Genomic DNA, 14,380 nt, shown 5'->3' with positions numbered 1-14,380 from the left:
ACGTACTTCCATGTCCAGCTGGGAGTAGACTGACGGAGTACACTGTCTTGTAGTAGTAGTAGAGTCATGTGCTACCGTATAGTATACCAGTAGGTTGCATCAGTATCATTGGAATATTCAGGCCTTGATGTTGCCTGGTCTCAATAAAATTTGTTGGATACTCCAGTGTTACTGGAATATTCATTCATTCACACTTTACCTTTCTCACATCCAACCCGTCGGCTCGGTTGAAGTATTTATAAGCAACTAAATAAAAGCTTTATTACATCAAAGTTTTCACACGTCTACTCTCTTTGTTTCTAAATATTTTGTAATGGAATATCTAAAAAGACTTATATTTAGGAAGTGAGGAAAATGGATTGAATGATTGCAGGCAATTCCCGCGTAATTGCAAGCTTCCGAGTCGTCGTTGGTCGTCGGAACGGCTGGAGTATTAAACAACTCGTACCCAGAGCAGAGCATGGCGTCTCCAGCGGCGCAGCAAGGCAAGCCCTCCATCCACTCCATGCCGTCCCACAGATCTGCAGCTGCTTCTCTACTGGCAGTATGGCTCGGCGTAGCGCTGCTTGGGGTTGGAGCGGCACCGCCTAGGCCTAGCAGCAGTTGCCAGAGAGAATGCGGCGGCGTAGACATCCCTTACCCGTTCGGCATCGTCGATTCGCCTGGCGACGACGGCGGCGGCTGCGCCATGCCCGGCTTCGGCCTGACCTGCAAAGAGGCCGGGGTTAATGGCGGGCGCCGCAGGCCGTTTTATTACGACGTGGAGGTCGTCGACGTCTCGCTGCAGCAAGGCCAGGTCCGGATGCAGAATCATATCTCCACCTACTGCTACAACGCCGCCACCCGGGGCATGGACCCCCACCGGTGGCATCTCAACTTCACGGGCACGCCCTACAGGTTCGCCGACACCAACAAGTTCACCGTCATCGGCTGCCAAACGCTGGCGTACATCCTGGGCGAGCACGCCGGCGATTACACGAGTGGGTGCGTGGCCATGTGCCGAGGAGAAAGCGACGGCGATGTGAGGTCGGCCCTCAGCAACGACTCCTGCTCCGGGATTGGGTGCTGCCAGACCGCCATCCCCAGGGGCCTGCAGTACTATGAAGTGGAGTTCGACTCCGGCTTCAACACCACGGAGATCTACAACGTCAGCCGCTGCAGCTACGCCGTGCTCATGGACGCGGCCGGCTTCAGCTTCTCGACTACCTACGCGACCTCGCCGGGGCTCAACAGCACCTACGGCGGAAAGGCGCCGCTGGCGGTGGATTGGGTTGTTGGAGAGGAGACATGCGACGCGGCGCGCAAGAATTCCTCGTCCTACGCCTGCGTCAGCGACCACAGCGAGTGCTTGGACTCGCTCAATGGAGCAGGCTACATCTGCAACTGCTCCAAAGGCTACCAAGGCAATCCTTACCTGCAAGATCCGGAGCACGGATGCAAAGGTATGTAGAAACTCAAAACAATATATATGGATTTGCTAATACTCATCTAGGAGTACTTCTGTGTCATTTGATTTTACGCGTAGATTTCAGTGGATTTATTTTTCCATTTGATTGATTCTGTTTTTTATTTTCTATTTTTGGTTTCATTCTTTTCACTTTTCGATAAAAGGCGACTTTACTATCTCAAAATGTAGCATCAAGCGGATACAAAGCATTATGAGTAACACCCGGCCTCTGCATAATTAAGATGCACACAGCCTAATCCAGAAGTCTGACAAAAATTCATGAAATAAAAATTGACAAATCGGCAACATTAGAGTCCTTTAGACCGACACTATGCCTATGTCGAAGAAGGTGGTGGATCGATCCGTAGGTTATGCTGCCACCCATGTTGGGAAAAAACCTCTGTAGCCACCTGCTTCAATCGCGTACACACCACCATGAACAGCGGTTGGTACTTCGGCCGTTGTAGCATAGACCACATACGTAGCGAGTGCGTACACCGAAAAATAACCTATAGAGGAGAAGCATTTTTGTTATTAAAAACCAAATCATTTCTACATAGCCAAAGCGACCAAATCAAGGCATACGCTCTCACCCTTATTAGCGTTTTGAACCTATTTGTAATACGGTCCAACCAATGACCAAAAATATTGGCAACACTTGTGGGCGGATACAAATTTGACGCTATTTGGATGACTGACCACGTAGAACGTGCAAACTTGCATTAGAAAAAGAGGTGTTTGATTGTCTCGTCATGAGTACAAAAAGAACACTTCTTACTCCCTCGCCAGTTTCGCCGTGCGAGGTTGTCTTTGGTTAACACAACTCCCCTACGAAGATACCACATGAAGATTTTCACTTTTAATGGAATTTTAGACTTCCAAATTTTCTTATTATTACTCGTTGGCACATCAGAATGCGTGAGCGCACGGTACATACAGTCTACTGTGAAAGACCCTGATGTAGTAAGGTTCCAGCGAAACACATCCCGACCTTTTGTCAGGTTAATTGAATCCAGCCGGGATAAAAGATTATGCCGTGACACAAGCCGGGGGCCAATCAAATCCCGTCTGAACGAAATATTCGGCGAGGAAGAACCGAGCACGTGCGCAATAGTATTATTCTTATCGCGAGCGATGTTATATAAGGCTGGATATTTTTCTCTGAGACTGGCATTGCCTATCCAGATGTCTTCCCAGAAACGAATCTCCGACCCGTTCTTTATTGCGAAAGACCCAAAGCGAAAGAGATGTTTCTTTGCCGCCATTAGGCCAGCCCAAAAGTACGAGTCGCCAGGTTTCCAATATGCCTGGGATACCGCCTTTTGGCCTAGATACTTGTTGCGCAACATGGTTTGCCAAACACCATCCTCAGTAAGAAGTTTAAATAACCATTTACTGAGAAGGGCCCCATTCTTGACCTGCAGGTCATGAATTCCAAGGCCACCTTGGTCTTTAGGCCTACAAACCACGCTCCATTTAGCCAGCCTGTATTTTTTCTTTTCACCATCTCCTTGCCAAAAGAATCTGGATCTAAAGTAGTCCAGTCTTTGCAGGACCCCTTTTCACACTATACTTACACGTCCGTCGGTCATGCGCAATTGCCGTTAAATGTCCACCGATTTATTTATTTATTTGATATTTTTTTATCTTTTTCCATGGCGCGCGCAATTACACTTCCACGTCCGCCAGACCACGTGCAACTGCAGTTGCACACCCATGCATCTGCGTGCAACAATAGCTGCAAATCTGCCGACGTGCACAACGGTGTGCAACTGCTCGTCTGATGTCCGCAACTGCGTGTCCATTGGCCGCGCGCAACCGTGGTTGGGCGTCCACCGAATGAGTGCAACTATATTTGCTTTTTTAAAGAATACAGTAATAATATTGAGACACAAAAAATAAGTGAAAGAAGAAGAGAAAAGGGAACAATAACAAAATCCCCTGTTGATGTCACCTAGATGAGATTTAGTTAATTCTCGTCTAGACGAGAGCTAGCCACACACCTTGCAAATTCTCGTCTAGACAAAAATTAACAGTCTTATCTTATCAATCAGATCTAGCAATCTAAGATTAATTACACATGTAAGTGAAAGATCCTTACTCAATCTTGTAGGAGTATACCATCGAACATAAGGGAAATTAAAAAAAATCGTTAGAGAAAATAACAGAGCTTTGCGTTGTTTCCTATCACTTTTTTTACCTATACTAACTAGATGATTGGCAATAAAAATTAATTAATTTGATCTTTGGTGGCAGATATCAACGAGTGCACAGACCTGGTGAAATACCCTTGCAATGTGCCTGGAACTTGCCAAAATTTTCTTGGCGGATTCGAGTGTGGTTGCCCCAAGCATATCAAAGGCGACGCCCAAAATGGGACGTGCGACGGAAACCACACATTTGGTATTGGAGAAAAACTCGGTATTGGTACGTCCACATCTATGATATATGTCTACTACAATCTATGTACACAATATATCAACATTATACCAGAGCAGTGTCTTTAATTTCATGTTAGTGCAAATTAATTAAATCTTTTAGTCAAATAAAAAAACATGTTATCTTTCACCCCAAATGAGAAATGACGACTAACCGTGGCATCTACTCTTCAGGAGCCTTTGGCGTTGTTTTGGTTGGCCTGGTTTGTATCCTTGCAGTAGAAATCATCAGTCACAAAAGGAGTATCAAGAGACAAGCACTGATCAGACAGAGTGATGAATACTATCAACAACACGGGGGCGAGATACTATCAGAAATTATGAGAGTAGAGCGTAATATTGGGTTCACTGTCTATGCCAGAGCAGCAATCGAGGCGGGAACAAACATGTTCGACAAGGAGAACATCATCGGGGAAGGAGGGCAGGGGACCGTGTACAAGGGGGTCCTCGACGTCGACGGCAAGGACACACTCGTGGCTGTAAAAAGATGCAAGGAGGTGGATGAGAGCAGGAGGAAGGACTTCGTGCAGGAGCTGGTGATACTCTGCCGTGTCGACCATCCCAACATCGTCAAGCTCCTGGGTTGCTGCCTGCAGTTCGAGGTGCCCATCCTGGTGTACGAGTACGTGAAGAACAAAACCCTGCAGGAGCTATTGTACAGCCAGCCGACCTCGTGTCGCGCCACCCTGGGAACCCGTCTGAGGATCGCCGCGCAGTCCGCCGGAGCACTGGCGTACCTGCACTCGCTGGCGCACCCGATACTCCACGGCGACGTGAAGCCCGCCAACATCCTTCTCAGCGACGGATGGGTCGCCAAGGTGTCTGACTTCGGCTGCTCCACCATCGATGAGAAGACTCAGGTGGTGGCCAGAGGCACAGCGGGCTACGTTGACCCAGAGTACCTGCTTGAGTACCAGCTCACCCACAAGAACGACGTCTACAGCTTTGGGGTCCTCCTTCTGGAGCTCCTAACCGGGAAGAAGCCGCTGTCAAAGCAACGGAAGAGCCTCATGGTGATGGTTCAAGAGTCTATGGGGGATGGCACGCTCCATCAACTCTTTGACAGGGAAATAGTCGATGATGCTAGCATGGGAGTGGCCGTTCAGGCTGCAGAGCTGGCGACTCGATGCTTAGTTATGCCGGGGAATAGGAGGCCGGCGATGAGGTGCGTTGCTGAGGAGCTCCAGAAATTGGCAGACCAAGTGCAGCAGCCGTTGGTTTTGGAGTGTCATAGCCTCACTGTCAAAGGTATGGAGAGCTCCATGTCATCTGAGAGTGACACCACCGGGGTTTTCAGCCTTGAAAAGAAAGCCGCATTGAGCATAGAATTCGCTAGATGATATCATGAGAAACATATTAGAAACGGTTTGCTAGCTATACGATCCATGGTTGTATCACGTTTGTTGGTCGTTGCTATGAAATCCACCTTAAGCTTAGCACCAAATAATTTACGTATTTATAAGCACTCACTTGACCTCCTACGTATGTAGAGCAGGTTTGCAACAATTTTAATTTGCTACTGTTTAACTATATTGTCTGTCCTCTCTTCATCAGCTCATATGTTCGGATGACCTGATTGCAGCATGAATTCAATATCCAATTAGAGCCAATAGGTCTCCAGTTCAAGACCATGTTAACATCGTATTAAAGAAAATGATTATGCGGCCTACATCAATCTCATGTCTAAGGACTAAAAGAAAGCCTAGATATGACGGCGGTGCTGAAACATATATTTTCTTTGTCTCTCCATTAATTGGGAGTTTTGGATGAGCTAGCTAGAGCGCGAATTCAATACTTGCACTATTTGGTGGTACATTAGCCAGAATTTTGTCAACTACAATAAGTACTCCTTCCGGACAGATTTACAAGGGACGATTCAAAATTTCCTTTGAACGAAGGTTTGTCTCATATCCCTGTATCTTGACTCTAATAATGATCTGGTGGGTGCAACCCATGAAATCTTATCTATATATCTACTATATACAATTAAAATCATAGTTCAGATTAAGTATACACGCACCATATGAAAAGTGTGGCTCAGATTTATGGGAAGGATAATAGCAAAGACGATGTAAGCAAGAATTTCACAAAATCATTCCCTATATGATACAAAAAGGTTCACCATAGTTTTGGCACAAATTGCCTACATGTTAATTGATGTCATGCAAGTGAACAGGGTTAGTCGCAGCACTCTCATGTAAATAGCTTAATAGAGTGCCGTCCCAACGAAGAGTAGGAGACGATGGTAAATGTGAATGTTGAGTTGTTACAGGTCTCATATGAATTGGTTGTTTTGGTGTCTGCAAAGATTATAATTTGGACCGAAAACAAGTAGTGAGGTGTAAAATTAAGTGGCTATAACTAAGGTTGCTACTAAAAAACAAAAGTAAAGAACGTAAAAATAAACAACGGTTTTCCTGCAATGAAGAAGTTAGGTGTGGAGAAATTCAGTTCATGGTAAATATCAAATGTGCTAGTGCAATGATAACGTGTAATTACCTATTCCTGTGATTCTACCTCTCGTGTTCGACGCTTGATAAGCTACTCACCCTTGGTAGAAATGAAAGCAGACTTATAAATAAATCCTAATCCTAAGAAAAAATAGAATGTCAGGAAAATAATTTACAATTATGTGTTACAAATTTAATATTTGAAATATAAAGAAAAGCAAATTGTTGTTGATAGATGTTGCTAACTAATAAACGTCCTTTTGATTTATTTTTTCCTTTTGCTTTATGGGAATTGCCATTGGACGATAGGCCTTTTTTAAAAGCGAAGTCTACAAGTAGTTTATGTTGGTTGTATAGACAAAACAAAATAAAAGAAGTGTGGCAGGAAACTCACTGATCTCATTGCCGTTTGGTTCTCTACTGAAGAGAGTAACCTTTTCCCAAGAGTGAACGACATCAGCTTGCGTTGTTGAAGTCACTACTCAGCAGCCTCATGCAGGAATAAACATTAGTAACACATGATATTTTGTTGACAGAAAAAAAATGTAAATTCAAGCACATATGCATGCAATGAAATGTGATGGTTCGGAAAAGATCTTAATTCACAGCATCGATGGCACAGTGCGGACCTGCTGGTTTTACTGTTTTAGCCTCGTGCAAGAGATCATCACTGGGGACGTACTGAACTGAGAAACTCCACGAGGTTTCTTCACTCACCATTGAAGAACATCTATAATACTATCAAATAAATATAATATGAAAATATATTTCACGATGAATCTGATTATATTGATTTTGTATTGTGATTATTAATATACTCCCTCCGTCCGGAAATACTTGTCGGAGGAATAGATGTATCTAGACATATCTTAGTTGTAGATACATTCATTTTTATCCATTTCTTCGACAAGTATTTCCGGACGGAGGGAGTATTTTTTATAAACATGGTCAAACTCTGACTTCAAACAAATCTAATACGTGGAATAAAAAAGAAACAGTGGGAATACATACGTGCAGTCGGCGTACGATGGCCAAAAACTACTCAACCCGCCTGCCCGGTGACTGTGCCTAAGTGCAGTTGTCAGAAAGTAAGTAAACTTCTAGTGAGTGTGTGCAGACCTGCGCCAAGACAATCGCATCAACGCCAACTGCCTTAGAGTTCGACATCTGCCTCAGCCCAATGCCCACATCTACAATCAGCTCGGCGGAGACGCCGAATTCACATAGACCGTCTTTTCATTTGAGGGGGCAACGAAGAATACGTATTAGTTTCCCTGCACAATGACAAGGTAATACTTTTGCAATTTTTCATTTTGATAGTATAAATATAAAATCTCATTAAAAAAAGTACTTCCTTGTATCCAGATTAATTGTTGTTGGTTTATCAAAAACAATTTTGTACTAAATCTGTGACAATTAATGTGGATCTAATATTTCTTAAAAACCACATGAGCAAGCGTCTGGTCTCCGATCACACCACTGTGACTTGGACTGCTTGTTTAGTTGACAACTGGATGACAAAAAGTCAAAGTCAACCCATACATGTTCTTTTTTCAATCGACCTAGTCAAGATTATCTCCAGCATTGTATTATTAGTTAGAGTGTTTTGATCAATCAAAAAAAGTTAGTGTTTTGACTAGCAATCACCTCAATGCCAACTGCGTTGGAGTTCGGCACCTACCTCAGCCCCGTGCCCATGGCGACAACCAGGCCAACATAGACCCCGAACTCGAGAAGACAGTCTTTCCATTCGAGAGGGCAACGAAGCATACCTTTTAGTTGCCATGTGCAACGACAATGCCATAGTTTGCAATTTTTCAGTTTCATAGTATCGATATGAAATTTCATAAAAAGTAATAACTTCAAAAATAATCACGTGAGCAAACATCTAGTCTCTGATCAGGCCACCATGACTTGGACTCCTTGTATGTTTACTTGACAGCTGGATGCCAAAAACAACCTAGTTAATTTTTTTGAAATGGGCATAGTCAAGATTATCTCCAATATAGTATTATTAGTTACGGTGTTTTGACTAGCAATCGCAACAGTGCCAATCAGGTTGGAGTTCGGCACCTACCTCTGCCCACATCGATGTCGAACCCATGAACACCGTCTTCTCGTCCAAGAGGGCAACCAAGAGACCTTTTAGTTGCCCTGCGCAACCACAAGGTCATACATTTGCAATTTTTCAGTTGATAGTATAGATCTGAAAAATCTTTAAAAAAGTAATACTCCCTCTGTTCCTTAATATAAGCCTTTTTAAAGATTTTAATATAAACTACATACGGAGCAAAATGAGTGAATCTACACTCTAAAATATGCATATATGCATCCGTATGTAGTTCTTATTGAAGTTTCTAAAAAGACTTATATTAAGAAACAAAGGAGATATATTTTAAAAAATCGTGTGAGAAAGCGTCTGGTCTCCGATCACGCCACTGCGATTTGGACTGCTTGTTTACTGGACAGCTGGATGCCAAAAACGGCCTAGTCAAGTTTTTCTTTCAACTGATCTAGTCAAGATTATCTTCAACATAGTATTATTAGTTAGGGTGTTTTGACTAGCAATCGCATCAACGCCAACGGCGTTGAAATTTGGCCGCTGCCTCAACCCCAGTTCAAGACCAACATATTGGCCGAACTCCATTGACTCCAGGACACAAACATGAGAAGTGCCTGGCGCCATGCCACCATGACTTAGACTGCTTGTTTACTTGAGGCGGTGAAAAAATAAACTACTCGAGAGTTTTTTTTTTCCTTAAATCGACCAAATCAACATTATTTGAACATAGTATTATAGCTAGGCTGCTAAGGTGTTATAGTTGGAAACACTGCCGACCATATCACATCGATCCTGCATGGTGCCAAGTGGCAACTTTAGTGAGATCTTGTATTAGTTTACAGAGTACTACGAACATTGGTTTCGTTTATATAACATCGGAGAGGTAGCTCTCTTTTGCCAAAAAAAAAAGATAAACCCAAGCTAGCTAGACCCCCGAGCCTAACAGCAACAATGGCTACTGTAGTAACGAGCCTTCATCACCACCTTCTCTCCATCTCCATTTGTCTCTGCTACTCACTGTCGTTGCTAGTCAGTGGACCTCTGGGCCTAGCTACCACGCTCTCCTTGAGCTTCAACTTCTCCAGTTCTAGCTCCGGCGACCTCTGCGACACGGAGCTCAGGTGCGAGCGTGATACACGCATGGGCTCCGACGCCATCGAGCTAACGAAGAACGAGATCAAAGGCAACTTCTTCAGCATCGGCCGGGCTTCCTATGCGCGCCCGGTGCCGCTCTGGGACAATGCCACGGGCGAGGTGGCCAGCTTCTCCTCCAACTTCACATTCCAGATCAGGCTAAAAAACGAGACGGACGACCGGCTTCGTCTCTGTAACTTAAGCTTCACGCCCAACGACGGTGTGGCTGATGGTATGTCTTTCTTCCTGGCGCACTATCCGTCCAGGCTTCCTCCCAACAGCCACGAAGGGAACCTCGCTCTCTTCAATGACAGCAACAACTTGAACGCCATTGGCGACGGCCGTGTCGTCGCGGTGGAGTTCGACACCTTTCGCAGCGCCTGGGACCACAACGACAACCACGTCGGCATAGACGTGAACTCCATCAACTCCAGGGCCTACACCAACGTGGCGAAGCGCCTGGTCTCCGACGATAACAACACCATGACTGCCGAGATCAGCTACGACAACCGCACAAGTGTCCTGGTCGCCCGTCTCCACATAGACGGCGATGAGCCGCTTTACAACGTAAGCACGTCGGTGGACATGAAGAAGGAATTGCCCGAGAAAGTTGCAGTCGGCTTTGCTGCACCAACTGGCATGTGCGTCGAGCTGCATCAAGTGTTGTCTTGGTCGTTTAGCTCCACTCTAGATGATGTCACAATGGCTACTAGTCCGCGACAGTGGCTACTAGTGCCCGTGCTAGTGCCTTCCACAGTAGTAGCATTTCTCGTGTTGCTCTGCGTCGCCGCCTTCGTAGTCCATCGACGACGCGTGTGGGAGAGGGTAGATGATTCCGACGACGAAGCACGTGAGCAAGCTGAGTTTGAGAGAGGAGTAGGCCCTAGAAGGTACCGCTACCGTGAGCTGGCCGCCGCCACCAAAGACTTTGCAGAGGAGGGGAAACTCGGGCGAGGGGGCTTCGGTAATGTCTACCGAGGCGACAACCTTAGCGACCATGACCGCCCGGTGGCCATCAAGATGTTGTCTGCGGAATCATCTTCGCAGGGGAGGAAAGAGTTTGAGTCGGAGGTGAAGATCATAAGTCGCCTGAGGCACCGGAACCTTGTGCACTTGCTAGGCTAGTCCGACAGCCGCAAGATCAGAGAGGTACAAGATCAGCCTTGGTCTAGGATCTGCACTACGCTATCTCCACACAGAGTGGGATCAATGTGTGCTGCATGGCGACATCAAACCCAGCAACATACTACTTGACTCATCATGCAACACCAAGCTTGCGGATTTCGGGCTGGCGAGGCTCGTGGAGCATGGAGCAGGGCCACAGACCACCAAGATCATCATGGGCACCGCTGGGTACATAGACCCGGAGTTCATCCGCACCCGTCGGCCGAGCGCCGAAGCCGACGTCTACAGCTTTGGTATTGTCTTGTTGGAGGTCGTGTCCGGTCGGCACCCGGACATGGAAATGGAGCAATCAGGCGACAAATTCATTCCGTTACTCAGGTGGATCTGGGATCTGTACGAGAAGGGGGCCGTTGTTGAAGCAGTGGATGAGAAGCTAAAGGGAGGAAACTGGCAGCAGCTGCTCGATGATGACGGCGACTATAAGTGGCAGATGCACCGCACGCTTGTCGTGGGGCTCTGGTGCACGCACCCCTGCCCGAGTGCGCGGCCGTCGGTCATGCAGCTCATGAACGTCTTGCAGTCCAAAGATGTCACGCTGCCAAGCCTGTCACAGCCGACATCCGACATCTCCCTTGGAACACATGGAGATAATGCGTTGTCATCGGCCAATGTTTGCAGCGAGGTGTCTTGGGCAATCAGTGGCAGATGACCATATTAACTTTTTACTTTACTTTATAGTAGTTTGTAATAAAAGAAGCTTCACCGCCTCGTGAAAGTGGCGCCATCGTCTTGCTATATGTCTTTTTGGTCATTTAGGGTTGATGTTCGTGCAGTTTTCTTATTCCAGCTTTTCAGTAATGTTGTGAGTGAGACGTGGCAGAGTTGTACATATGAGTGTACGTATCGAGTGTGTACTACCACTAGCTACTGTTTGCTTTGTGCACTAGTCGTCACCTGAACTTCTTTGATTTTTTTGGAATTATGGTGCTTCGAGCTTTCATATTACTAGAGGATACCCCGCACGTCGCTGTGGGAATTAGTCGATGAAAATTTTGATTGATAACATAAGAACCAAAATAAAAAAATGCATATGACTTATTATATTTGATTTTGTATAGTTGTAACAATATTTGTTGAATCTAAGTAGAATAATTAAATAGAAAATATTTTCCTATGCATATCAGATGTTGTGGTGGGTCTTCTCACATGCATAATTGCATGTCGTGGTGAGCCTTATCTCACTCATATTTATATGATGAGGTGGCATGATTACATGTTGAGATAAATAAGTTAGTGATGATAACTCTCTTAGGTGTATATAGGATAGGATTACCTTTTTTTCGCAGGAAAACCTTCCAATCTATTATCTGTTGCCAAGTCGTACAAAGAATATTAGAAGTAAAAAAAATCCAGGTATGTGGACCACCTAGCGGTGACTACAAGCACTCGAGCGATCCGAAGGCAAGCCGCTGTCATTGTCTCTCCCTCGTCAGAGCCGGGTAAACCTTGTTGTAGTAGACAGTCAGAAAGTAGTTGTGCTAAGGTCCCACAAGACCAGCGCATCAAAACAGTAAATGTTGTTGATCAAGATAAGCGTAGATCCAAAATTCAGAAGGATTCAATCTATAGACACACAAACATAGACAGGATCCAAGAGAATCCATGAAGTCAAACGCCGATCGAATCATATGAGATACGCCGGAGACATACCTTCACACGCTCTCCGAGAACGCTAGACACACCGGCAGGATGGGGCATAAGCAGGGAGAACCTTATTATTCCATATTCAGAAAGCCACCGTTGCCTCGCCTTCCAGAACAAGATGCAAAACCTCACGAAACTCAGGAAAACACCTACAAACGGAGCCCTCCCATCGGCACGGTACAGAATCCACCTACCACCATGCCTCCATGGCCCTAAGGTCATATGTGCTCCCTCCGTATGTTCGTATTGAAATATCTGAAAAGACTTAAGTTTAGAAACAAAGGGAGTAGTTTATTGAGATCTTATCATGAGGGAACATAGTTACTAAACTTATGTTTTCATTTATCACTATCATATGAGATAGTTACAGTGTGATCATAATAGACCACGGTTCATCTATTGTTTCACTGATGTAGGTCGCCTCCCTCTAGTCTGCGCTTGGACTTCCTACAAACCTCTCATGTGGCTTAATATGGGAGCTCTCTCCACCTCCGCTGGCCCAGACGACTTCTAGAGCATGGTTTGCCTTCTGCTGATGTCGAGGATCTTGAATTGCCGCTACCAAGTTGTCTTTTGTGTTGTGTGACCCTCCATGACCAAATCATAGCAGTTGTTGTCTCCGATCTCTCAAATCGAGTGTTCCGGCTGCTTTCCTTAGGCCTCCAATATTCTCGCATGTTTCCCGTTAACCCCTCCACTAACTTGTAACCCTCTCTACTGAGGATTTAGGATGCTTACCGTCACTTCGGGTAAATTCAAGTGGGGCGTCTTCCACCCTCCCCCCCCCCCCCCTCCCCCCTTCCCCCGACGTTGACTTCTTAAAACAAAAGCACGAAGATCGAAGGTGGCCCGAACCATACTTCCTAAGCCACTGCTCATATGGCTTTTTTGCGGGGTGAATCCTAGGTTTTATTCCTCGGAATTAGTGTTACAGTCTGCTAATACAAACTCATTTACATTGTCTGGAACATGGCGCAACCAACAGGCGGTGCTACCCCCAGATCGACAAATATTGGCTAGACTATGAGCAACTCTATTTTGACTACGCTCTATCTTTAATGAAACAAAAACCCGAAGATCCAAAAGCGTCTAGATTTTTCGCGTTAATTGACTATAAGTTGACCAGTCCAGAGACTCATCAGTCAAAGAGGCAATCGCAGTCGAACTATCAGATTGGATAATCCGACCATTGCGAACTCGGTGATAGGCCGTCCAAGATGGCATTGATCTCTTCTTCTAGGGCATCTTTGCAGTGAAATAAATGATGATATGCTGCAAGAATCACTGCTCCTTCACTATTCCACGGAATCACCTGCCTCACCGGACTCCTTCACGAATGAGGCGTCCACTAATAGGGCCACCGAACCAGCGGGTGGTTTTGTCCAAGGCAGGCGTGGAGTTCTAAGAGCATTTCCAGCCGCGTTTTCAGGAAGGCCTCTCCAGATGATTTTTTCGCGCCGGCGTAAAAAAAGGCTCAGTCGCGTCTCAGGAATCCGATTTTCGCCGGCTTGGGTCGAAAACAGCGCCGACGGACCCAGGACGAATCCGGCGCGCTGGGGGCGCCCGAGGGTGCCGGGGCGAGCTGTTTTGGCGCGAAAAAGCCGCGGGCCAGCCGCGTCAGCGACACGGCGCCTCGTCTTCCCCCAACGGCCTCGGTTCCCGCGGGGAATCAATGGCAAGGCTGCCGCCGGTCAGCCTTGCCATTGATTCCTCACGGGCGGCGCGTCACGGGACGGCGCGCCGACGCTTCCCCTCCCTCGCACGCGTACACGCGGGCGCAGCGCGGCTATATAGCCGGTGGCCTCACTCGCCTGTGCCCACACCAGCCCCGCCCCTCGCCGCCGCCCAGCCCCTCCCTCTCCCTCTCCCTCTCCCGAGCACCGCCGCCCAGCCCAGCCCCTCCCTCTCCCTCTCCCGAGCGCCGCCGCCCAGCCCCTCCCTCTCCCTCTCTACCTCTCCCGAGCCCGTCGCCATGGCAGAGCGTTTTCCCGGAGACGAGGCGGCGGCCAACGGCTTCGGC

General features: G+C 46.6%; 1 protein-coding gene and 1 pseudogene across 1 annotated transcript; both read left to right on the top strand.

Moving 5' to 3' along the window:
• Positions 1-438: 438 nt before the first annotated feature.
• LOC125547451 (wall-associated receptor kinase 2) lies at positions 439-5,321 on the top strand. The gene is made up of 3 exons (XM_048711315.2): positions 439-1,442; positions 3,704-3,874; positions 4,060-5,321. The coding sequence occupies exons 1-3, from the start codon at positions 461-463 to the stop codon at positions 5,223-5,225; spliced, it is 2,319 nt and encodes a 772-aa protein (XP_048567272.2). The 5' UTR covers positions 439-460; the 3' UTR covers positions 5,226-5,321.
• Positions 5,322-9,348: 4,027 nt separating this feature from the next.
• On the top strand, positions 9,349-11,365 carry LOC125542211 (L-type lectin-domain containing receptor kinase IX.1-like; annotated as a pseudogene).
• Positions 11,366-14,380: the final 3,015 nt, after the last annotated feature.

Source organism: Triticum urartu, chromosome 3A (genome assembly GCF_056163025.1).
Source record: "Triticum urartu cultivar PI428250 chromosome 3A, HENAU_Tu73, whole genome shotgun sequence".
Taxonomy (NCBI): Eukaryota; Viridiplantae; Streptophyta; class Magnoliopsida; order Poales; family Poaceae; genus Triticum; species Triticum urartu.
The sequence above is the reverse complement of the archived record's forward strand: the minus strand, read 5'-3'. Positions and strand labels throughout refer to the sequence as shown.